Below are 26,123 nucleotides of genomic sequence, written 5' to 3'. Positions count from 1 at the left end.
CAAAAAAAGATACACATCAATTCAATTCAACTCAATTCATTAGACTTGAATGTCACCCCTCCCCGTCGACCCGGAGCGGAATCAAGAATCATGTAGGACAACACTTAATGATAGCCACAGGATACAAATAAGCAATCAGGAAACTACAAATACATTGAACCGCAGATCTCAGACATCATAAACAAGGATCCCGATAAGACCGGGTTAGGGGCGGGGGGAGGTTGGGGTTATGAAAAAAACAGAGAGCCATCAGTCCCCTTTACCCGGACGCACTACATTTCCCATGAAGCCACAGGAGGAAAGCCTCATATCACCCGGGGTTTCCCTTCCGCCTCTTCTCCCTTTTTTCCTCTTCCGGAGCTCACGGGGAGGGAGAGGGAGCGAGAGGGCGGGCATTCCTTCCGGAGAGCGACGTCCTCAGCAACCAATGGCGACGCCGTTTCGGCCACGGGCGGTCCAATGGTTTTCCCGATGGGCGTCGCCGAGCAGGGAACCCAGAAGGAGGAGGAGGAGGATGAGAAGTTGGTGAGGAGGTGCCTGGTTGGGGGGTAAAAAAATGGTAGGTGGGCACTCCCAACCCTGAATGGGGAAGCGGTCCCCCCCTTACGCCGGCTTTGTGTCCCCTCCCCTTCGGGGGGTGGGGGGAGGAGGCAGGGCTCCCCAGGGGAAGGGGCGTGCCGGGCGGTGGGCTTCCAAACCGGGCGCAATGAGTGCCGGGCGCTGGACAGAAGCGGTGGGATGCCGGGGCTGGGCCGGCCCGTGGCTCTCGGACGGGCAGCGACACGCCGCGCCTGCGCTCAGAAGGTCTCCCAGCCAGGGGAGGGCCTTTATGGGGGGGGGGGGGGGGAGGAAGTGCGGGATTTGGGGGTGCGTGGCTGAGGGCTTGGGGTGGGGGCCTTAGAAGAGGATCTGTGGGTGCCTTGGGGGGACCTCCATCCATAAATAGACGTTGGAGGGGCTGCTGAACTTGAGAAGGCCCTCGCGGGGTGGATCAAAAGGCAGCAGGCAGGCGGCCATGGGACGTTTCAGGGGCTGGGAGGGTGGGGTGGGGGGCTTTCAAGAAGGTCGGGTGAACCAAATAAGGGGAAATGAGGTCGGAGGTGGGGGCTTTGGAGAGGTTAGATTTCAGCCTTGGGTCAGGAAAGGGCCAGAGATCTTAGTTTGTGGCTTGAACATTGCCCAGATAATGAATAGAATAGAATTCTTTATTGGCCAAGTGTAATTGGACACACAAGGCATTTTTCTTGGTGCATATTATTATTATTATTATTATTATTATTATTATTATTATTATTACATCATGCAGTCTTAGGTGCTTGGGAAGCGCCCGACTGGTGATGAAATACGAAATCCAGCATGGTGATCTTGTTTGCTGTGTTGTATTATTATTATTATTATTATTATTATTATTATTATCATCATTATTATCATTATTATCATTATTATTATTTAGATTTGTATGCCGCCCTTCTCCAAAGACCCATATAGAATAGAAGAATAGAATAGAACAGAACAGAATATAATTCTTTATTGGCCAAGTGTGATTGGACATACAAAGCATTTGTCTTGGTGCATATGCTCTCTGTGTACATAAAAGAAAATATAGATTTGTCCTTTTTTTATATAGATAATCCTTTTTTGGGGGGGATATCTGTGGGGAGGGGCTGGGATGGGGTTGCCAGGACGGATCTGGAAACAAAATATGGGGAGATGAGGTTGGGGGGGGGGGGCTTTGGAGAGGTTACATTTCAGCCTTGGTCAGGAAAGGGCCAGAGATCTTAGCTTGTGGCTTGAACATTGCCCAGATAATCCTTTTTTGGGGGGGGGTATTTGTGGGGAGGGGCTGGGATGGTGGGGTTTGCCAGGAGGGCGGGGGGGGGGAACCAAATATGGGGAGATGAGGTAAGTGGGGGGGGGGTTGGGGAGGTTGGATTTCAGTGTTGGATCAGGAAAGGGCCAGAGATCTTACTTTGTAGCTTGAACATTGCCCAGATAAGCCTTTTTTTGGAGGGTGGGGGTGTCTGTGGGGAGGGGGAGCTTGTGTCTTGGATGGAGGTTTGGCAGCAATAGCATTTATTCATTTTATTTTATTTATTTATTTGACTTCTATGCTGCCCAAACCCGTGGGACTTATATACCCCTTCGTAGCTATTGCCCCCCAACAATCTGGGGCCTCATTTTGCCCACCTTGGAAGGATGGAAGGCTGAGTCAACCTTGAGCTGGTAGTGAGATTTGAACTGCTGAATCTACAGCTAGCAGTTAGCTGAAGTTGCCTGCAGTGCTGCACTCTAACCACTGTGCCACCCCAGTTAACTACTGTGCCATCCCTCTGCTAGAGTTCTGTACAGGGAGGTCTCGACTTAAACTATCTCAGTTGAGCTCCCCAAATTTCTGTTATTCAGCAAAAAGATTTGCTCTGCGAGTTTTGTTCCGTTTTGTGACCTTTTCGTGCCCTGCGGTGGTTAAGCGAATCGCTGCAGTTAAGTTGGTAATGCAGAGGCTGGAGTGAAACTTGGTTTTCCCATTCACTTTGCATGTCAGAAGGGTGCAAAACGACCCCTGGGGGACATTGCAAAAACTGTCATAAATATGAGTCGGTGGCTAGTTTGTCTGAAGTTTAATCGTTGGGAGGCTGCAATGGCTGTGAGTTTGAAAAATGGTCGTAAGACGCTTTTTTCAGTGCCGTTATAACTTGGAACAGTCACTAAATGAATTGTCGGTTGAGGACTACCTGTAGGAGCGTTTAGGCCCTGGCATCCCACTTTGTTCAGTTCAGGAGCATCTGAGACTCTTGGTTGTCTAAACCAGTGTTTCCCAACCTTGGCAACTTGAAGATATCTGGACTTCAACTCCCAGAATTCCCCAGCCAGCGAATGCCAAGTTGCCAAGGTTTGGAAACACTGGTCTAGACTTTATTCAAACAGTGTAGGGCACATTATTCAGTTAGGAATCACAGCTAGTGGATTCTTTTTGAGCCTCAGATTTTAAGACAATGACACAGGTTGCTAGTCCTGGCTTTGATAACTATCCCATGTGTGCTCCTTTGTCTATTAGGGTGGAGAGAGGTTTGGGGCACCATGAAAGAACTGTTCATACAAGTTAAAGAGTTACCTATGAAACAGGTGACTTGTTTCTCCTATGTAGTCTGATTTATTTAGGGAGTATTACACAGGTTTTTTAAAAAAATCATGATGAAGGGTAACTGCTAAAGGATAACTTCCTTTTTTCAAAGGAAAATACCCATTTCTGGCTGCTAAAAAATATGGTGTGGCCCATCTGGGATCAGAGGGGCATTACTGTAGATACCGAGATCTGGTCTACTTGCCTGTGATTGGAATTTCTTTTTATTTTCTAGGCTGACTTTCTCAAAGGATTGCCAGTTTATAACAAAAGCAACTTCAGCCGATTCCATGCAGATTCTGTATGCAAAGCATCGGTAAGTATCTTTAGTCCTTTTGGTTGTAAATGCATGAGAATGGTATTCACAGTTGACCAAAGGTTTATGCCAGTGCTGTAAAAAATCCTTAGCTTAACACCTCCTCCCCACCCCTGTGGAAAGCAAAAATTGATTCCAAAATTTGACCGTTTTCTCAGGAGGCTGAAGATCTTCCAGATCAAGAGTTGTTTATATATTTAATTAACATGGCTTTCTTGCAATAATGACTCTGGATGGCCAACATAGGGTAAAAAAAAAACCCTCAATACAAATAAACAAGATAATAAAAAACAGATGATGGCAATTGAGGACAGCACAAAGGGTCAATATGTGTGCATCAGTCTCATGGGCTTAATTATCCATGCTCATGTTTAAACCCTGCATCATTTTTCTTAATGTAGTCTGGCTAATTCTCTTCTTGAATAGAGTTACTAGTAGATGCTGATAGCAGAAAAATCTATGAAACATTTAATTTCGTGGGTCAAATTCCATATTTCCATTTTTTCTCATCATTCCTATCACCCATTTCCTCCCACTTATAACTCTATGACTAACTTATTGCTTGTATCCTTACGATTTATATTAATATTGTTTCCTGGTTGCTTAATTGTACCCCATGACAATCATTGTGTTGTACCTTATTTATTTATTTATTTATTAGATTTGTATGCCGCCCCTCTCCGTAGACTCGGGGCAGCTCACAGCATAAAATAAAACAATTCATAACAAATCTAATAAATTTAAAAAACATTTAAAAACCCTATTATTAAAGCAGACATACACACAAACATACCATACATAAATTGTATAGGCCCGGGGTGAGGGGGATGCCTCAATTCCCCCATGCCTGATGGCAGAGGTGAGTTTTAAGGACTTTACGGAAGGCAAGGAGGGTGGGGGCAATTCTAATCTCCTGGGGGAAGCTGGTTCCAGAGAGTCGGGGCCGCCACAGAGAAGGCTCTTCCCCTGGGACCCGCCAGACGACATTGTTTAGTCGATGGGACCCGGAGAAGGCCAACTCTGTGGGACCTAATCGGTCGCTGGGATTCGTGCGGCAGAAGGCGGTCCCGGAGATATTCTGGTCCGATGCCATGAAGAGCATGATTCTTGACAAATGTACATTTTCTTTTATGTACACTGAGAGCATATGCACCAAAGACAAATTCCTTGTGTGTCCAATCACACTTGGCCAATAAAGAATTCTATTCTATTCTATTCTATTCTATTCTATTCTATGTGTTACAGAAAAGTGAAGAAAGATGTACTAATTGTCCCTTTTTGCAAATACTTTTTTTTAAAAAGCCCCCATTTTCCAAGGAGTATCTTTGATAGGCTGTTACAATAAGAGAGAAATTGTTTATTTCAAAGATTAGCTTCTTTTTAAACTGCCACAGCTGTGGTCTTTTTTTTATATTGGCTCCTTTCTCTTACCATTTGTTTATAGAAATTACCTTTGTAAATTCTGAATCTATATCAATCTCATATTTCAATATATTAAAAAGGAAAAAAAACCCAAAATGTAAGTAATTGATTACAGATAGTCCTTGTTTAACCACTGCATTGTTTAGCAGTTGATCCCAGTTACAGTGGAAATGAAAAAGTAACAATCCTCGCATTTTTTGCCTCTGCGGGTCTATAAATCAGCAAAGGAAAGCAGAGAAAAACGTGCCCGGTTGCGGTGTTATTTAGCAATCACTTTTCTTAATGACCAGGTTCTAATTGTGGTCACTAAATGAAAACTACTTGTAATAGAACTGGGTAAAGCAGGAATCTCCAACCTTGGCAACTTTAAGGCTTGTGGACTTCCACTCCCAGAGTTCCTCAGGCATCAAGAAACAGAGGTGAACACTGCCCGCTAGAATCAGAAATTTATTTATTTATTCAATTTTATGCCGTCTTTCTCCTTAGACTCAGGCCGGCTTACAACATGTTAGCAATAGCACTTTTTAAACAGAGCTAGGCTATTGCCCCCACAATCCGGGTCCTCCTTTTACCCACCTTGGAAGGATGGAAGGCTGAGTCAAGAAATGTCTGAAAAGAGATACCTTTACCTGAAGAATGTTTCATACCTGGGTCATTCTTTGCCAAGTGGACCGGGTGTCCACTTGACTGATTTTTGCAGCATTATTTGAAAAGAAACCATCACAAAAACAACATATATGACAGAAAAAAACATGTGCTCTTTCTAATGAAATAAGAACGAAGATGATTGGAGGTGAGAAAACAGAGCTCTGTTTCATCACCTTCAATCATCTTCATTAGAAAGAGCAAGGTTTTTTTCTATCGCTCTCTGTTGTCTCACCTTCATTTTTATTTCATTATAAAGAGCATGTTTTTTCTATTATTTTTTTTTATTTGGTTTTGATTTGATTTTGATTTGATTTGGCCTCGGGGCAACTCACAACAAACATAGAATACATAATAAAACAATTTGATCCAATTAATAACAGTTAAAAGACTATGCTGTTTTTGTGATGGTTTCTTTTCAAATAAGGCTGCAATTTCACCTGGTCCACTTGACAAAGAATGATCCACCTCTAAGACAGGGGTCTCCAACCTTGGCAACTTTAAGACCCGTGGACTTCAACAAAGCTGGCTGAGGAATTCTGGGAGTTGAAGTCCACAGGTCTTAAGGTTGCCACGGTTGGAGACCCCTGCTCTAGGAAGCAGGTGAATGGAAGTAGAACTTTTGAGGGAGTTGATCAAGGGTAGAATCGGGAATAGCAGAAGAAAACTCTACTTGACAGACTAAAATCTTAAGTTTCTGTCAACCTGGAATTTTCCATCCAGGTACAATGGGTCAGAACGTTTTCCAGTGGAAAGATACTGTTAGCTATTTTAAGCCATTTAACAATGTCGGACAATCTGCTTTAGACATTAAAAGAAAAAGAAAAATGTGAGAAAGAAAAGAAAATAAGGTCATCCCTAACGTACGACTTACAAGTAAGCCCCAAATTTCCCTTAATAAGCAAGACATTTGTTAAGTGAGTCTTGCCCCATGTTACCACTTTTTTTTGACACAGTTGTTAAATGAAACACTGCAGTCGTTAAGTTAGTTACATGGTGATTAAGTGAACCAGAATTCTTACATGAGTTTTGGAGACTTTGAAAACCACAAGAGAGCATAACCCCTTCTTGCGCAGCCTTCAAAAGGGCCTTGAGGATGGGGCCTTGCTTTTGAGAATAGTTGTCGGGTGTTTAGTGCATTTTGACGTGTCACCCAAAACATTGCGGCAATGTCACTTTTGACACATATGTCATAAGTTTGCCATCAGTGATATAGAATAGAATTAGATTAGAATGGAATAGAAATAGAATAGAACAGAACAGAATAGAATACTTTATTGGCCAAGTGTGATTGGACACACAAGGAATTTGTCTTTGGTACAGATGCTCCAAAAGCTTATGCACCAAAGTGCTTAAGTTCATAAGTGTACATAAAAGAAGATATATTTGTCAAGAATCATGAGGTACAACACTTAATGATTGTCATAGGGTACAAATAAGCAATCAGGAAACAATATTAATATAATATCTCCAGAGAGGTGCGGCATACAAATCTAATAAATATTATTATTATTATTATTATTATTATTATTATTATTATTATTATTATTATTAATAATAATAATAATTTATTTATTTATTAGATTTGTATGCCGCCCCTCTCCGCAGAATTATTATTATTATTATTATTATTATTATTATTATTATTAAAATTAACTTAATTATTAGATTTGTTTACATTGTATTATTGTTGTTATTTATTATTTTATTACTTAGATTTGTATGCCGCCCCTCTCCGAAGACTCGGGGCGACCCGAGTCTACGGAGAGGGGCGGCATACAAATCTGAATAATAAATAAATAAATATTATTATTATTATTATTTAATTATTATAAGTATATAAAAATTTAATATAAAATATAACTTCCATAGCTGTCCAATGCTGTTCTGAGACTGATGGTGATTAAGGTATTTGGATTAAAAACAAAGAGAACTCAGATTTTTGTCCAATTTTTAGTAATGAAAGCCTACTACTGTGTTTTCCCGAAAACAATATTTTTATATATTTTTTTGAACTCCCGAAATAAGTGCTTGGCCTTATTTTTGGGGAGGTCTTATTATTTTGGGGCGCGTGGAGCAAGAGGGGCTCCTCTTGCTATCTACCTGATTTCCAGCTCTGTCTCCCTAGCCTTCACCAGAGCTAATGGCAGTTGTTCAACGCAAGTCTCACCTCATGGATGCATTTTTTTGCAACTCCTGTGAGCTTTTGGACTGTAGTTTGTTGATTCGTTCTTGGACCTTCCCTGGACTTTGTAGTGCTTTAGACCAGTAGTTCTCAACCTTTGCAATGCTGAGTTCCTCATGTTGTGGTAACCCCCAACCATAAGTCTGGCGCCAATTCTCCCAACAGAGCTTTAAGCTGATTGGCTGGGAGGTCAGAGGAACACCCTCACTGTAAACGCCTGATTGGTTGGATTGTAAAAATATGTTCCAAGGCGCCAGAATAGAAGCTTTAGTTCCTAACAACATGGGAAATTTGTCTTTTCCCATGGTCTTAAGCAACCCTTGTGAAACGATCATTTGACCCTCCAAAGGGATCCCGACCCCCCAAGTTGAGAACTAATATGTTAGACCATCTTTGTTGCGATTTGAGCGAAACATGTCTATGCACTGAAATAATTTCGGAAGAGGGCTTATTTTGGGAGAAACACTGTATATATACAGCTCAAAAAAATAAATGGAACACTTACACAACACAATATAACTCTCAAGTAAATCAAAACTCTGTGAAATCAAACTGACCACTTAGGAAGCAACACTGACAATCAATTTCACATGCTGTTGTGCACATTCAATTTTGTACAGAACAAAGTATTCAATGAGAATATTTCATTCATTCGGAACTAGGATGTGTTATTTGAGTGTTCCCTTTATTTTTTTGAGCAGTATATTTTGTCTTTGCTGTCTTGTATGAGAAGGGGCATATACATCTTATAAATGCAACAAATGGTCCTGCTATACTTACTTGGGAGTGAAGGTTTTCTGAATCTAACGGGGACCTGACAGATTCTGTATCCTTTGAAGAATTCCAGCAAATAATAAGCATTAAATCAGCTTCTATTAGGACATGATGTCTAATGATCTGTTTGGAAAGTTATCTTTTTTATTTTCTAAGAAATATGCAATTACAATTGCAGTTTGAATGCTTAACAATACGAGAACTGAACTGCCTCTTACACACAGCATAACTCTTTGTTTTTGAAAAAAAAATTATTTACAGAACAGAAGACCTTCAGTTTATCTTCCAACAAGGGAATATCCATCAGAACAGAGTAAGTCCCTGTCTGCTTTTGTTATTCCTGTCCACCGTCCATGGAAAGTTGTTAACTGTATATGTATAAAGGAAATTTGTGTGTTTTATATTTCTCAGCACTTAAAAATGTAATTAACTTGTGGTGAATGTTCCCTCTAATTTTTTTTCGGTGTGGGCGGAAAAGTATAGTGTCTGAGTGGCAGTCCCTTTGGGACTGGGCGGCACAGAGGTAATAAATAAACAAACAAACAAACAAACAAATAATTCTCATTTCTCTTTTTTCTCCCCTTTTTGCTTTCATTTCTTTCTCTCACTCACCCTCTTTCTCTTTCTTTCTTTCTCTCTCTTGCTATCTCTTTCTCTCTCCCCCCTCTTGCTCTCTCTCTTTCTCACTCTTTCTCCCTCCCTCTCTCTTTCTCTCTTGCTCTGTCTCTTGCTCTGTCTTTCTTGTTCTCTCTTTCTCCTTATTTCTTCTCTCTCTCTCTCTTCCTCTCCTTTTCTCTCTTTCTCTTGCTTTCTTTCTCTCACACTTTCTCTTTCTTTCTTTCTCACTTTCTCTTGCTTTCTTTCTCACTTTCTCTCTCTCTTGCTTTCTTTCTCTCTCTTTCTCTCTCACCTCCTTTTTCTCTCTCTCTCTTATTTATTTATTTATTTATTAGATTTGTATGCTTCTCCTCTCCGTAGACTCGGGGCGGCTCGTAACAACAATAAAACTATATGCAACAAATCTAATAATTTAAAAAACATTTAAAAACCCCTTATTAAAAAACTCTTTCTGTCTCGTACACCACGCCGGCAACACAGAGAGAGAGAGAGATAGAACGGAGAGAGAGCAGAGGGCGGCTTGCCGGTCCGTGGTCCCCTGGATGAGCAGTTCCGCATTGCCCCAACGCCGGACTCCGCCGTCGCCTCCGCCCCCATCCGGCTCTCCAGCTAAAGAGGCAGCAGCCACGTCCACCCCTTCGCCCTCCCTGGCGTCTTCGGCGCCCAGCGCCTGGCCCTGTGCTGCCTCCGCCTCCTGGTAGTGCGCCCGACCTCTACCTGCAAGAACAGGTAGAGGGGCGCCGTGAATGGCTGCGCTTGAAGGCCGCCACGATGCCTTTGTTGTTGTCGTGGCGCAAAGCCATGCAGTCCCGGATCGCTCGCTTCTCTGGCCAGCAAAGCCGGCTGCCCGGGAAAGTGACGCGCTTTTTAAACACGTGCTTTTCAAACGCGCCGCTTTCCTGGGCAGCCGGTTTTGCTGGCCGGAGAAGCGAGTGATCTGGGACTGCATGGCTTTGCGCCACTTCAAAAGTTTCTGCGCGGGGGGATTTTAATGGTAGAGGTAACAGTGTTTGTGGTGTACCTTTTTATATTGAGTCAGACCAAAACTTCAGTTTATAATGTACCACTCTATTGAAAGAGTAGATTCTTCCTTCAAGCTTACAGTTTAGGTGAGGTAGGGACAGTTCATTAGTCTATTATTTCGCAGTATGAGATAGATTTGGATTGCATTTAGAAGCCTTATTTTACTACTACTTTGCTAGAAAATCTATTACGATTATTTATGAATTTGGATATTATACGGCTAAATATGTGCAATGGAAAAACTTTCAGTCATAAGGACCAAACATGCATAAAATAGGGAGTTGGCACTGCAAACTGTGGGCAAAATCAGCCTGCAATGCCCCAGGCCACCTGGAGGCTGGGTAGATCAGTCCACCATTGATTGCCCGAAGTTGGTCAGCTACATTAAGCCTCCTGGATGTTAATTATTCCTACTTCCACTGCTGTTTTTGTCCTTGATCATTCTGTTTTATTGTTTAAGTAAGGCGATACCTCTGAAACGATGACCCCTCTAAGTCACTGGTTGATTATTCTTCGTATAAATTAATCCAGAGATTTCTGGCTACGTCACTTTGGCTGGGGTATGTCAAAGGGACTGTAGCAAGAAAACCCTATAAAAAAAATGGATGCACTATCGGTTTTAAAATATTACATTGTATTTTAGAATGCAGAAATTTATTTAACAGTGTGACTCAACATGGGGGCTGGTTGCAGCTCTTGGGCTAGTATAGATGTTAAATAATGTGATGAGTAAGATGGACCTTAGGGGTCCTGCAGCCTATTTGTCATGAAATTAAGTCTTGCATAATTATATTTTATTGAACTTCGTGATTTATTTTTTAAAACACTAACATCCTCTTACTCGGTTTTTTTAATCCTATCCCCCCTCTTCCCTGAGCTGCTCCAGCAAAATATTCTTTCATTGATGGTATTGAAAGTGGCCAAAATATCAAGATGGATGTCCAGCATGACTTAACTTTCTCACAGCAAAAAAAAAATCACCAGATCGGGTGTGGCCATTTTAGCCATCCCCATCAAGTCCAGTGCTATAGAAACATATAAGATTGAGGGCAGAAAAAGACCTCATGGTCCATCTAGTCTGCCCTTATACTATTTCCTGTATTTTATCTTAGGATGGATATATGTGTATTCCAGGCATGTTTAAATTCAGTTACTGTGGATTTACCAACCACGTCTGCTGGAAGTTTGTTCCAAGCATCTACTACTCTTTCAGTAAAATAATATTTTCTCACGTTGCTTCTGATCTTTTCCCCAACTAACCTCAGATTGTGCCCCCTTGTTCTTGTGTTCACTTTCCTATTAAAAATACTTCCCTCCTGAACCTTATTTAACTCTTTAACATATTTAAATGTTTCGATCATGTCCCCCCTTTCCCTTCTATCCTCCAGACTATACAGATTGAGTTCATGAAGCCTTTCCTGATAAGTTTTATGCTTAAGGCCTTCCACCATTTTTGTAGCCCATCTTTGGACCCGTTGAATTTTATCAATATCTCTTTGTAGGTGAGGTCTCCAGAACTGAACACAGTATTCCAAATGTGGTCTCACCAGCGCTCTATATAGCGGGATCACAATCTCCCTCTTCGTGCTTGTTATACCTCTAGCTATGCAGCCAAGCATTCTACTTGCTTTCCCTACCACCTGACTGCACTGTTCACTACCCCTGAATCCTTCTCTTCTGAAATTTTTGCTAACACAGAACTGCCAATACAATACTCAGATTGAGGATTCCTTTTCCCCAAGTGCATTATTTTACATTTGGAAACATTAAAGTACAGTTTCCATTGCTTTGATCACTTATCTAGTAAAGCTAAATCATTTGCCATATTACAGACACCTCCAGGAATATCAACCCTATTGCACACTTTAGTCATCGGCAAATCGGCAAATCTTCCCTACCAATTTAATTCACCTATTATTCAAATTAAAGCTAATCAAATGGCTGCTGAGCCTAAGAGAAACTCAGAAACTCTGTTAATAATAATTGGTTTAGGTGGTAAACTCTTCTTTGTAGAAAATATTTCTTTAAAATGTTTCGGTAATTTACAGCTTTGTTTTCCCTGTTTGGGGTGATAGGAAACAGATCCATTCTCTCCCCCCCGCCCCATGCATGCACACACACACTTCATGCTCCCTCCTGCGCATGGACATGGACCTCACTGAAGCCTCTGGATTTCCGGTAGGCCCGTTGGGCGGTTTGGGCGGTTTTTTGCTCTCCCCAGGGTTATTATTATTATTATTATTATTATTATTATTATTATTATTATTATTATTTAGATTTGTATGCCATCCCTCTCCGCAGACTCGGGGTGGCTCACAACAGCAGTAAAAACAGTATAGAGAGGGTTCGCAACTTGGGCGTCCTCCTCGATCCACAGCTCACTTTACAGAAACATCTTTCAGCTGTGGCGAGGGGGACGTTTGCCCAGGTTCGCCTGGTGCACCAGTTGCGACCCTATTTGGACCAGGAGTCACTGCTCACAGTCACTCATGCCCTCATCACCTCGAGGCTCGACTACTGTAACACTCTCTACATGGGGCTACCTTTGAAAAGTGTTCGGAAACTTCAGATCGTGCAGAATGCAGCTGCGAGAGCAATCATGGGCTTTCCCAAATATGCCCATGTTACACCAACACTCCGCAGTCTGCATTGGTTGCCGATCAGTTTCCGGTCACAATTCAAAGTGTTGGTTATGACCTATAAAGCCCTTCATGGCACCGGACCAGATTATCTCAGGGACCGCCTTCTGCTGCACGAATCCTAGCGACCAGTTATGTCCCACAGAGTGGGTCTTCTCCAGGTCCCGTCAACTAAACAATGCCGCTTGGCAGGACCCAGGGGAAGAGCCTTCTCTGTGGCGGCCCCGGCCCTCTGGAACCAACTCCCCCCAGAGATTAGAATTGCCCCCACTCTCCTTGCCTTTCGTAAGCTACTTAAAACCCACCTCTGCCGCCAGGCATGGGGGAATTGAGATACCCTTTCCCCCTAGGCCTTTACAATTTTATGCATGGTATGTCTGTAGGTATGTTTGGGGTTTGTTTTCTTTACTATAATGGGTTTTAATTGTTTTTAGTATTGGATTATTGTTATACGCTGTCTTATTATTGCTGTTAGCCGCCCCGTGTCTCTGGAGAGGGGCGGCATACAAATCCAATAAGTAAATAAATAAATACAATAAATACAATAAATACAATAAACAAATCTAATATTTAAAAAATATCTAAAAACCCATTATTTTAAAAAACACACAACACAAACATACCATGCATAAAACTATATAGCCTGGGGGAGATGTCTCAATTCCCCCATGCCTGACGGCAGAGGTGGGTTTTAAGGAGTTTGTGAAAAGGCAAGGAAGGTGGGGGCAATCCTAATCTCTGGGGGGAGTTGGTTCCAGAGGGTCGGGGCCACCACAGAGAAGGCTCTTCCCCTGGGTCACGCCAGACAACATTGCTTAGTCGTCGGGACCTGGAGAAGGCCAACTCTCTGGGACCTAACTGGTCGCTGGGATTTGTGCGGCAGCAGGCGGTCTCAGAGATATTCTGAATGAATTTGTGGTTGCCCTGTTGGGTCATTTTTTGCTGTCTCTGGGCTTCAGGAGGCTTTCCTGGAGCTGACATAGGGCAATGTCCCACAGATATGGTTCCGTGGGCAACGTATGGCACGCATGCTATAGGTTCGCTATCAGTGCTCTGGACATTTCCACGAGCCATGCAGCAAATTCAATATGGGGATCATAGCGCTTTTTAAAATCCTCAAAGTGCCTTATCAACTTTGGCCAGTTTCCAGTTCCAATTTGAACTGCGAAGGCTTATTTTTCAAGCTCTGCTGGACAATTGCTTTGTGCAGTGGAGGCAGAAAGAACTATTTTGGAGTGTTAATTGCTGTCTCTACTCTACACTCGTCTCCTGCCCTGTTTTGAAACTGATTCACTCAAGAATAAGTTTCAAAACAGAGCAGGGGAAGAGTGAAGAGTAGAGAGAACAATAATGTTCACTCCAAAATAGTTGTTTTCGGAGGCAGTAGCAATAAAAGCAAGCCTGAAAGAGCTGGGGGGGGAAAGCTTCAAAAAAGCGACATTCGGAGTATAAGATGCACCCAAATTTTCAGTCTCTTTTAGGGAAGAAAACGGTGTGCCTTTATACAGTGGTACCTCTACCTAAGAACGCCTCTACTTACGAACTTTTCTAGATAAGAACCGGGTGTTCAAGATTTTTTTCCTCTTCTCAAGAACCATTTTCCACTTACAAACCCGAGCCTCTAAAACTGTAACCGGAAAAGGCAGGGAGAAGCCTCCATGGGGCTTCCCTAGGAATCTCCTGGGAGGAAACAGGGCCAGAAAAGGCAGGTAGAAGCCTCCATGGGGCCTCTCTAGGAATCTCCTGGGGGGAAACGGCCTCCTCTCTGTGGTTTCCCTAATTGCGCACATTATTTGCTCTTACATTGATTCCTATGGGAAATATTGCTTCTTCTTACAAACTTTTCCATTTAAGAACCTGGTCACAGAACGAATTAAGTTCATAAGTAGAGGTACCACTGTGCTCTGAAAAGGATGGTACTTCACAAGGAGTCTGCAACTTATGACTTTAATTGGGACCAGAAGATCGTTTGTTTGTTTGTTTGTTTGTTTATTATTTATTAATTTTGTTTGTTTGTTTGTTTGGTTATTTATTTATTTATTAGATTTGTATGCCGCCCCTCTCCGTAGCCTCGGGGCGGCTCACAACAATAACAAAGACAATGTAAGAACAAATCTAATAATTTAAAAAACACTAAAAAACCCATTATTAAAAGCAAACATACACACAAACTTGTTGTGCAGAGCCAGTTGATAAGTGAGTCACCCATGATTTTAAGTTTTTGCCACACTTGTTACCTGAATCACTTGGTCGTTATGTGAATCCCGTTGCCCTCCATTGATTTGGCTTGTTAAGCCTGCTGGAAAGGCCGCAGGTGAGGAATTACATGATCCTGACACACCGCAACTGTTGTAAATACACACCCGTGGCCGAATTGTCCAAATTTTGATCATGTGACCATGGGGATGCTGCCATGATAATCATAAGTGCCATTGTATGAATGTTTAGTATGCATATTAGGTTAGTTTATTATGTTTATTAGGGTTTTTAATTAATGGTCTTGTAACTGAGTTTTATGTTTGACCTCTTTTTGTTGTCTTGTATTTTATATTGTTGTAAGCTCAGTTTCCGGTCACAATTCAAAGTGTTGGTTATGACCTACAAAGCCCTTCATGGCATCGGACCAGAATATCTCCGGGACTGCCTTCTGCCGCACGAATCCCAGCGACCGGTTAGGTCCCACAGAGTTGGCCTTCTCCGGGTCCCGTCAACTAAACAATGTCGTTTGGCGGGACCCAGGGGAAGAGCCTTCTCTGTGGCGGCCCCGACCCTTTGGAGCCAACTCCCCCCAGATATCAGAGTTGCCCCCACCCTCCTTGCCTTTTGTAAGCTCCTTAAAAGCCACCTCTGTCATCAGGCATGGGGGAATTGAGACTTTCCCTTTCCCCTAGGGTTATAAAATTTATGCATGGTATGTCTGTATGTATGACTGGTTTCTTAAATTGGGGTTTTTAAATTAACTTAAATATTACATTTGTTTATATTGTCTTATTATTGTTGTTAGCCGCCCCGAGTCTACGGAGAGGGGCGGTATACAAATCTGATAGATAGATAGATAGATAGATAGATAGATAGATAGATAGATAGATAGATAGATAGATAGATAGATAAAGCTGCCCTGAGTCCTCCGGGATTGGGCGGCATCGAAGTCGAATGAATGAATGAACAAATAAATAAATAAATAAATAACTGTCATTGTAATTTTGAATGGTCACTAAATGAACAGTTGAAAGTCCTGTACAGCCATAGCATTCCAGTCTTGAAGTCATTACAAACGTATGCGATGTCATCTCAGGATTAGGTTGGAATGGGGGCCAGCCCGATCGAGAAATTCTTGATGCAATCTGATAGCAGGCTTTCCTTAGGACTGGATGCCCTGAATCTATGTTGGGATTACAATTTAGTTGGGATTACAAGGTAGTCCAGAATGCAGCCACATGAGCTGTCATGGGTTTACCCAGATACACCCATATATCTCCGTCACTCCGCGAGCTGCTCTGGCTTCCGATTGGTCTCCAAACACAATTTAAAGTGTTGGTCATGACCTACAAAGCCCAAATGGCTTAGGACCACATTACTTACGGGACTGAGTGCTGCCTCATTTGTCCCAGTGGCCAGTCAGATCCCACAGAGTTGGCCTTCTCTGGGTCCTGTCGGCTAAGCAGTGCCAGCTGGCGGGATCGCAGGGAAGGGCCTTCTCTGTGGTGGGCTGGTGGGCCCGACCCTCTGGAATCAACCCCCCCCCCCCGGAGATTTGTACTGCCCCCACCGTCCTGGCCTTTCAAAAGGCTTTAAAAACTCAGCTTTGCCGGCAGGCCTGGGGACATTGAGTGATAACATCTTGCTCTGGCCAGTAGTGTGTCAGTGGAGCGGATGATTGATGGACAATTGTTTTTAATGTTGTGGGGTTTTACAATGTACAGTATTTTGTTTTTTATTTCTGTATGCCGCCTTGTGTTCACTGGAGAAGAGGAGCGTATAAATTTGAATAAACTAACTAACTAACTAACTAACTAACTAACTAACTAACTAACTAACTAACTCTTAGAATTCCTAGACAGCCCAAAAAAAAGTTTTCACTCGATTGTTCACAGGAAATGATCCAACTAGCTCTTTCTTTCCTGTGCCCAGACTCAATCCATTGGACAAAATGGCAGAGGGAACAAAAGGGTCATTCTTTGTCAAGTGGACCAGGTGTCCACTTGACTGATTTTTGCAGCCTTATTTGAACAGAAACCATCACAAAAACAACATATCTGATAGGAAAAAAAGTGTTATTTCTAATGAAATAAAAACGAAGATGATTGGAGGTGAGAAAACAGAGCTCTGTTTCATCACCTTCAATCATCTCCATTAGAAAGAGCACGGTTTTTTTCTACTGATCTCTGTTTTCTCCCCTTCAATCGTCTTCATGATTGAAGGGGAGTACCACCTCTGATAGTAGCCCTCAACTAGGCTTCAGTAACAAGAGAGAGCTACAAGTGAGAAACAGGGCCGGAAAAGGCAGGGAGAAGCCTCCCTGGGGCCTCCCTAGGAATCTCTTGGGAGGAAACAGGGCCGGAAAAGGCGGGGAGAAGCCTCCGTGGGGCCTCCCTAGGAATCTCCTGGGGGGAAACGGCCTCCTCTCTGTGGTTTCCCTAATCGCGCACATTATTTGCTTTTACATTGATTCCTATGGGAAATATTGCTTCTTCTTACAAACTTTTCCATTTAATGTCCCAATTAACATCTGAGAAATAAATCAGAGTCCAAGCCTTGGCCTTCTTCTAAGTTCCAATTTATTAACAGAGCTGCATGAGATACGAACTGTAGTCAAACTGTTACTAACCTTTCCTACAGTTCTCCACCCAGGTTAAGGTTTATCCCCACACTCACAAGTTCTGTCCCCACTTCGGTCTTCGTCCACAATCCAAGTCTCTGTATTTTTGGCTGGTATTTAACAAAAGATGACCTTGAATCTTTGGAAGGAATTTGTTGTGGCTAGTATTTTTCCTTCTCATGCAACCACCCCTCCCAATTCCCACAGTACTATTCTACTTGTGGCAGGCCAAAGTCTCCTACTCAAAGCGATGGCTTCGGCCTGACAGCCGCTGTGGTCCACGGGAGAATGTAGCAGGGGGCAGGTCGGGATTCCTGGTCATCTGATTCTCAGCTGCCTTGAATATCAAGTGTCAATGTCAACAACATCCTTGCCTGAATTGTTTTGAAGCTTCCCCTCCTCACCACGAGCGAAGTGCAAAACACACAGGGTGATGGCATTATGATAGGCCAGATGTTGGGGACGCACAATAGGGAAGGTATTTATTTTTGATATTTTTAATATTTAATATTTGATTCTCCCAGTGGACTCAGGGGGCTCACAATGATAAAAATAAACACAATGGTTGATGATATGATGATGAATTGAATTTATATCCCACCCCTCTCCGAGGACTCAGGGCGGCTTACAACATATGAAAAACTATACAATTCTGAGATCCAATAATAACTAAAACAAGCATAGAAACATAGAAGATTGATGGCAGAAGAAGACCTCATGGTCCATCTAGTCTGCCCTTATACTACTTCCTGTATTTTTATCTTAGGATGGATATATGTTTATCCCAGGCATGTTTAAATTCAGTCACTGTGGATTTACCAACCACGTCTACTTGTTTGTTTGTTCCAAGCCTCTACTACTCTTTCAGTAAAATAATATTTTCTCACGTTGCTTCTAATCTTTCCCCAACTAACCTCAGGTTGTACCCCCTTGTTCTTGTGTTCACTTTCCTATTAAAAACACTTCCCTCTTGAACCTTATTTAACCCTTTAACCCATTTTTTTTTCTGTGCCATTGTAATATCAAACAGCCACTAAACAAATGGTTGTAAGTTGAGGACCAACTGTATTTTCATTGTTTGATCTTGAATGAGGCTAAAAAGATTTCCTACTCTGACGGAACCAGTGATGGGCTGCCAAAAGTTTTACCACCACGCCTGTGGGTGTGGCTTATTTTGTGGGCATGGCTTGATGGTCATGTGACTGGGTAGGAGTGGGTTGCTGGTCATGTGACCAGGTGGGAGTAGCTTGACAATCATGTGAAGGGAGTGGTTTAAAGGTCGTTTGCTGTGTTGTATTGATATAATAATAATGATAATAATAATAATATATTATCGTTCTGCAGTCAGAATTGCACTTTCCCTGGTTGAAACAACCTACCCTAAAGTTCTGCAGAAATCATTGTCTTGCTTTCTTTTGGCTGGAGAGACGATCTCCAGGGATCGAACTTGTGACTTTTCCGCTTGTGAAATGTGAGCTCTCCTGCTGAGTGACGGGAGACCTTCCCTGCGCTTGATTTAAGCTCCGGGCAAGCAACCTCATGCTGCCCGTAAACCCACAGCCAGTGAAGTCCAGAACCCTGCAATGCTTACTTGCGGCTTTGTTTCATTCCGTACTGATCATTTCTCTCTCGTCTTTCATCCACAGTAATTGTCACAGAAAAGACAAATATACTCTTGCGCTACCTACATCAGCAGTGGGACAAAAAGGTAGGGATATTTGTGAAAAATGTTGTCGGGTACCATTCTTAAGAGGGTGCGCATGTCAGAAACAGCATCGGGAGGACAGCGGATTCAAAACAACTGATAGATCCGTAACTCTAGTGCAGTGGTTCTCAGCAGGGGTTGGGACCCCTTTGGAGGTGAAATGACCGTTTCAGAGGGGACGCCTCTGTCCCCTCTGAAAAGACAAATTTCCTCAGAAAAGACCAATTTCCCTCAGAAAAGATAAATTTCCCTCAGAAAAGACCAATTTCCCTCAGAAAACAAATTTCCCTCAGAAAAGACCAATTTCCCTCAGAAAAGACAAATTCCCCATGTTGTTAGGAACTAAAGCTTCTATTCCGGCGCCTTGGAACGTATTTTTTACAATCCGGCCAATCAGGCATTTTCAGTGGGAGTGTCCCTCTGACCTTCCTGCCAATCAGCTTCAAGCTGTTAGGAGAATTGGCACTGGACTTATGGTTGGGGGTCACCACAACATGAGGAACTTTATTAAGGGGTCGCAGCATTAAAAAGGTTGAAAACCACTGCTCTAATGGAATTTCACTTGAGATATGTAGATAATAAGACAACTTCTAACCGGCCACTTTTTAGAAACATAGAAACATAGAAGTCTGATGGCAGAAAAAGACCTCATGGTCCATCTAGTCTGCCCTTATACTATTTTCTGTATTTTATCTTAGGATGGATATATGTTTATCCCAGGCATGTTTAAATTCAGTTACTGTGGATTTACCAACCACGTCTGCTGGAAGTTTGTTCCAAGGATCTACTACTCTTTTAGTGAAATAATATATATATTTTTTTGCTTGCACTGCCAGAAGTCTACTGCTTGAAAGAGAGAAGTGTGTGTGTGTGTGTGTGTGTGTGAGAGAGAGAGAGAGAGGGAGAGAAAGGACAGTCTACTGGAAGCAAAATGGGTATCCGATGTTTGCTTTGGGAGTGAATTCAATTTCAAGAACCTTGAGGAAAGATTTGGGGGCTCGATGTGAGAGGGAGTCAAGCCGATCTAATTTTTCTTCTCTCTCCCTCTTAGAATGCAGCAAAGAAAAGAGATCCTGACCAAGTGGAAATCGAAGGTGAAAACTCTGCCCCTCCTCGCAAAATTGCCCGGACAGACAGCCAAGATATGAACGAGGACACTTAAAAAAAAAAATCTCCAGTCTTCTGTGTTAAAATTTACAGGCGCTTCCTGTGTGGGTTTTATTTTTATTTTTGAAATTTTTTCCCCCGTGTGTCTTTCAGTGTGTACCCGGGCACGCACATGTACATACACACTCGCGCACACTTCCGTCGGCCCTCTGCCTTCCCCGTCTCTTCCTCCTGCCCTCCCATCGCGCAGCCTACATACATACCATTTCTGACTTTATTAGAAGCCGATATATTTATTTTTGGGGGGGGGACGGGGAGAGGTAGGTTTTCTTTTTCCATATTTTTTTAATTATTATTTATGCGTGCGCTCTCTCTCTCTCTCTCATATGTTCGGAGCAAATCAGAAAGTAATGATGTTTAATCTGTGATCAGTACTTTTTTAAAAAAAAAATGAAAAAAAATCCACTTTTGTGGCTACCCCTTCTTTTTGAGGAACGAGCTGGTCCTTGAAGACGGCACCCCCTCCATATTGTGACCCCCATTCATCTTATCGAGAATTTCCATCTCACAATTACTGGATGACTACTGGTGTGTAATGATTTAGCATTGTTTCCATAACAGGAGGAACTCCTAAAAGGCCGAGGGTGGGGTCGGAGAGCTTATTTCTTACCCAGGCGTGTCGCTACCTCCATACCATTTTCCAGCAACGGTGGGGTTGGGAGGGGGGGAGATGAGTCTGTTTGCGGTGGTCTCTCTTCAGCTGATGAGATTGTCCCCATTTTGCTGTCCAATGTTGTGTTATCTTGTTACATTCTTTGGCCTGTCTCCTCCTCCTCCCCACCGACCTTCTGGCTCCCCCCCCCCCAACCCTGAGAAACTCATTAGCACATCGGTCGTAGCTAGCAAGCAAAAAATAAAACCCCTCTCTTGGGCTCGCCCAGCATCTCTTTGTCACCCCTTTTTGAATGGACCAGTTCTGTGCATCTTTTCAAGTAGAATAAAGCAGGATTTTTCTCACCACTTTTGACGGGTTCTTGTTTTTAAAAAAACTTGTTGGAAACTCTAGGGCAGAGGACTGCAAACTTGGCAACTTTAAGTCTTGTGGACTTCAAGTCCCAGAATTCTCCAGTCATTCTGGGACTTGAAGTCCACAAGTCTTAAAGTTGCCAAGTTTGGGGACCCCTTGCTCTAGGGCAAGGGCCATGGCTTTCTAAAGCTGCCTGCAGTTCTGAGATTAGTTGCAAACCCCTCGTGCAAGTAATCGGAGCAGAGTCCTGTCTTGCAGCCTGCCACTTGAAAGAGAGACGGTTGTGTGAATGTGTCAGAAAACACGCGTCTGTCAGATGTTCGTTAAACATTTCAAGGTCAGAGCTTTGATTTTGAAAACGGATGCCAAATCTCACGGGACGTCAGAAGCACTCTGGGTAGGATCAGAATACTCATTCTAACGGTTGGGATATTTTTTAAGGTCAAAAACATTTTAAACTGATAAAGTCATTCTGCGTCTGCTCCCCACTTTTTGGACCCAGCCGCTCATCCAGTTATGTGGCCCACGACAGTTTATCCAGAGGGAAAACATAAAAAGATTTGAAAAGCAGAAAGCTTGCCTGCTCTTTGTGCAGTTGGGAGTGCTTAATTCTGAGATGTGTTCACATTTTAAGCCAAGGTGACACGAGCTGCCTTATTCTAAGTAATTGTCTGTTGGGCTGGAGTCATCGCTTCTGATTGGCAGCCTCTCACTGTGGTCCCCTGTCCTTAAGTTAGTTGAGAATCTAACAAACGAAGAAAACTTATTTCTGATTGGCAAATGAAATAGTGGCTGGCTGTTTTGGTAACCGGGTATGCTGGTTACAGAAAACCTCTCCAACATCCTTTGGCTGCTTCTGAAAGCAAGCTGAGTGACCACATCTATGGTCTTTTGACATCGAAGCAGGTTGATTTAGTTTAGGGACAATTAATTAAAAAAGGAGTGAAGGAATGCGTGTATGGAGAATGTGTGAATTAGGTGAATTAGGTACAACAACTTATTCACATAAGCCAGAGGTAGGGAATTATGGGCCTTTTTTTGACCTGTGGATTTTCGACTCCCACAATTCCTAAGGCAGCCTTGGCTCAGGAATTCTGGGAATTGAAGTCCACAAAAAGGCCACAGTTCCCCACCCTCAACATCAACTGCCACAAGATGGTGTGGATGTGGTTAGTGTCTGAATTAGCACGAGGCCTGTGGAATATCTTTCATTGATGCAGTTTTCTGTAGTGGATAAGGTGTGAGTTCTAGTCCCACTTTTTGCACGTAGCTGGGTAGATTTGGGCCAGTCACTCACTCTCACCTCACTTCACTGGGTTGCTGTGGGAAAACAGAAGGAAGGAGCATTATGCATGTTAGCCACCTTTATAAATTAAGAAAGGCAGGATGGAAAAAAAAATCAAATCAATTGCACTCAAGACTCCAACTTTGGTATATTTTAGCTCGGTTTTAAAAAAAATGCATCCTTTTTATGTTGCCCTTTTCCAACAGTAAAATCCCTAATTATTTTAATGGATGTTTTTCACCTTACAATTTTATTTTTTTGTGTGTGATAGTTGTACTTCCTGCTAGGTTTTTTACAGTGAAAAGCAGTATCCAATTGTTTTCCTTGCCAAGTAATAAAACTAGCATCATCTTTAAATACAGATTTGGGAGCGGGGTCCCTAATGGGCCTAGTGCACACCATGCAACCAAGTCAGAGGATGGTGCATTGTGGGGAATTCTGCAAACTGTGTATTGATGCATTTCAAATTATGCATGTGCAATACTTTGTAATCTAGGAAATATAATTTGGTTTAAGTGGATTCTGCCCCACTGGAGAATGTACTGTTTATTTCTAAATTCTAAATGTAGAAGTAAAACTAATCTTTTTACTTAATTTGATTGGAATTTTATATGTACAAGGACTTTATGTGGCCGAAAACTCAAAATGGTGCCTTTGAAGTGTATATTGTCAACAGACTCAACTTTGTTTATCATCAACGGCAATATGTGATTGTGGAACTGGAAAGAAGGCCTGCCCAATTCAGAGTTGTAAGTTTACGTAGTGCAAAGCCAACAGGATCCTAGTTTCAAATTATAGAGTGAGAATATCAGATTTGGGTTGGCAGACACCTCATGACTTGTTTGGTGGTTGTACGTTAATTTCACCTTGTGAAATTTATTTATTTATTTTTATTCATTTATTGTATTTGTCAAACAAGTTTAGAGCTATAGTTTGTATTAACTTAAAGTATAGAGTGATAAAAAGGATATACTAGGACAGAAAGACAGGGACGGTGGGCACAATAGTGTGCTAATGCACGCCCCTTCTTTTAGCTTCCATTTGGTAAGGCAATACAGTGATACCTTGTCTTACAAACTTAATTGGTTCCAGGACGAGGTTCTTCAGGGGAAAAGTTTGTAAGATGAAACAATGTTTCCCATAGGAATCAATGGAAAAGCGATTAATGCGTGCAAGCCCAAAATTCACCCCTTTTGCCAGCCGAAGCGCCCGTTTTTGCACTGGTGGGATTCCCCTGAGGCTCCCTTCCATGGGAAACCCCACCTCCGGACTTCTGTGTTTTTGCGATGCTGCAGAAGAATCCCAGCATCACAAAAACGGGCACTTCGCTGGCAACGGAAGTCCGGAGGTGGGGTTTCCCAGTGAAGGGAGCATCAGTGAAATCGCAGCATCGCAAAAACACCGAAGTCCTCGAAACCCCACTTGCGGACCTCTGTTTTTGTGATGCTGCGATTTCACTGAGGCTCCCCTCGCTGGGAAACCCCACCTCTGGACTTCCGTTGCCAGCGAAGCACCCATTTTTGCGATGCTGGGATTCCCCTGCAGCATTGCAAAAACACTGAAATCCGGAGGTGGGGTTTCCCATGGAGGGGAGCCTCAGTGGAATCCCAGCAGTGCAAAAACGGGTGCTTCGCTGGCAACAGAAGTCTGGAGGTGGGGCATCCCAGCGATGGTGGTGGGTTTGTAAAGTGAAAATAGTTTGTAAGAAGAGGCAAAAAAATCTTAAACCCCGGGTTTGTATCTCGAAAAGTTTGTATGACGAGGTGTTTGTAAGATGAGGTATCACTGTATAAAAACCAGAATATGAGCAGTTGACTCAACAAAATGCACAAACCAGTTTGCTGGAGCTGTTTAGATTAATGGAAGGAAAGGAGGGTCAGCTAAACCTAAGTGTCCGTTAAATATCAATTTATTTATGTAAAGTGAACCCAAATGAATGAATAAAGACATGAAGTGTCAGTTTTTAGGGCAGACCATTCTGGAAGATTTGCTAAAAGTCAACGCTGAGTTTGATAGAATGTAATGATGATTAGGGGACTGGAGACTATAACACACGAAGAGCGGTTGCAGGAACTGGGCATGGCTAGTCTGGCGAAGAGAAAGACCAGGGGGGACATGATAGCAGTGCTGCAATAGTTGCGTTGCCACACGGAGGAGGGGGCCGGGCTCTTTTCCAAGGCACCAGAAAAGCCAGACAAGGAACAATGGATGGAAACTGACCAAGGAGAGATTCAACCTGGAAATAAGGAGGAACTTTCCAACAGTGGGAGAGATCAACCAGTGGAACAGCTTGTCTGCGGAGATTGTGAGAACTCCAACACTTGAGACTTTCAAGAGGAGATTGGATGACCATTTGTCTATAATGGGGTAGGGACTCCTGCTTAAGCGGGGGTGGTGGTGGTGGCTGGACTAGATGACCTACAAGCTCCCTTTCAACTCTAGTAAGCTAATCAAAATGGTGAATGTTTGTGGCTCCCAAGATCTGACAAATCTCATACCTAATATAGGACTGCTGAATTAGAGCTGCAAACACACATAGAAACATAGAAGACTGACGGCAGAAAAAGACCTCATGATCCATCTAGTCTGCCCTTATACTATTTTCTGTATTTTATCTTAGGATGGATATATGTTTATCCCAGGCATGTTTAAATTCAGTTACTGTGGATTTATCTACCACGTCTGCTGGAAGATTGTTCAAAGAATCTACTACTCTTTCAGTAAAATAATATTTTCTCATATTGCTTTTGATCTTTCCCCCAACTAACTTCAGATTGTGTCCCCTTGTTCTTGTGTTCACTTTCCTATTAAAAACACTTCCCTCCTGGACCTTATTTAACCCTTTGACATATTTAAATTTTTCGATCATGTCCCCCCTTTTCCTTCTGTCCTCCAGACTATACAGATTCAGTTCATTAGGTCTTTCCTGATAGGTTTTATACTTAGGACCTTCCACCATTCTTGTAGCCCGTCTTTGGACCTGTTCAACTTTGTCAATATCTTTGTGTAGGTGAGGTCTCCAGAACTGAACACAGTATTATTCCAAATGTGGTCTCACCAGCGCTCTATACAGCGGGATCACAATCTCCCTCTTCCTGCTTGTTATACCTCTAGCTATGCAGCCAAGCATCCTACTTGCTTTCCCTACTGCCTGACTGCACTGTTCACCCATTTTGAGACTGTCAGCAATCACTACCCATAATCCAGTAGACTATAGCAAACAGTGGATGTCAAGATTTGTTGCTGTTGAGACCTAGAATCTGGCTGTATTTTAACAATGATCCATGGAGTTACTTCTAGGATTGTGTACATACATCTAAACACCTTTCATAGAACACATAAAATTCCATGGGTCAGCAAACAGTTTTTAGGAAACTCTTTAAGGAAATGAGCGATGGGCTTGCTGCCGGGCAGCGTACCATCTCCAGCAGAAAAGA

At 42.6% G+C, this 26,123-nt stretch overlaps 1 protein-coding gene across 4 annotated transcripts; it reads left to right on the top strand.

Annotated features, from left to right (window-relative positions):
* The first annotated feature begins 372 nt into the window (after window positions 1–372).
* On the top strand, window positions 373–23,280 carry DDA1 (DET1 and DDB1 associated 1). Of its 4 annotated transcripts, XR_011558712.1 has the most exons (6): window positions 450–559; window positions 3,357–3,437; window positions 8,725–8,776; window positions 19,209–19,270; window positions 20,319–21,451; window positions 21,504–23,280. XR_011558712.1 is itself a non-coding variant. In XM_070747625.1 (5 exons), the coding sequence occupies exons 1-5, from the start codon at window positions 460–462 to the stop codon at window positions 20,427–20,429; spliced, it is 372 nt and encodes a 123-aa protein (XP_070603726.1). In that variant the 5' UTR covers window positions 373–459; the 3' UTR covers window positions 20,430–23,280. The 4 variants fall into 4 exon arrangements, 3 of the variants coding, with proteins under 3 accessions (XP_070603726.1, XP_070603743.1, XP_070603736.1); XM_070747625.1 differs by having other exon boundaries at window positions 373–525; window positions 20,319–23,280; XM_070747642.1 differs by having other exon boundaries at window positions 20,319–23,280.
* Window positions 23,281–26,123: the final 2,843 nt, after the last annotated feature.

Source organism: Erythrolamprus reginae, chromosome 1 (genome assembly GCF_031021105.1).
Source record: "Erythrolamprus reginae isolate rEryReg1 chromosome 1, rEryReg1.hap1, whole genome shotgun sequence".
Taxonomy (NCBI): Eukaryota; Metazoa; Chordata; class Lepidosauria; order Squamata; family Dipsadidae; genus Erythrolamprus; species Erythrolamprus reginae.
Note: the sequence above shows the minus strand (reverse complement) of the source record. Positions and strands in the feature narration are given on the sequence as shown.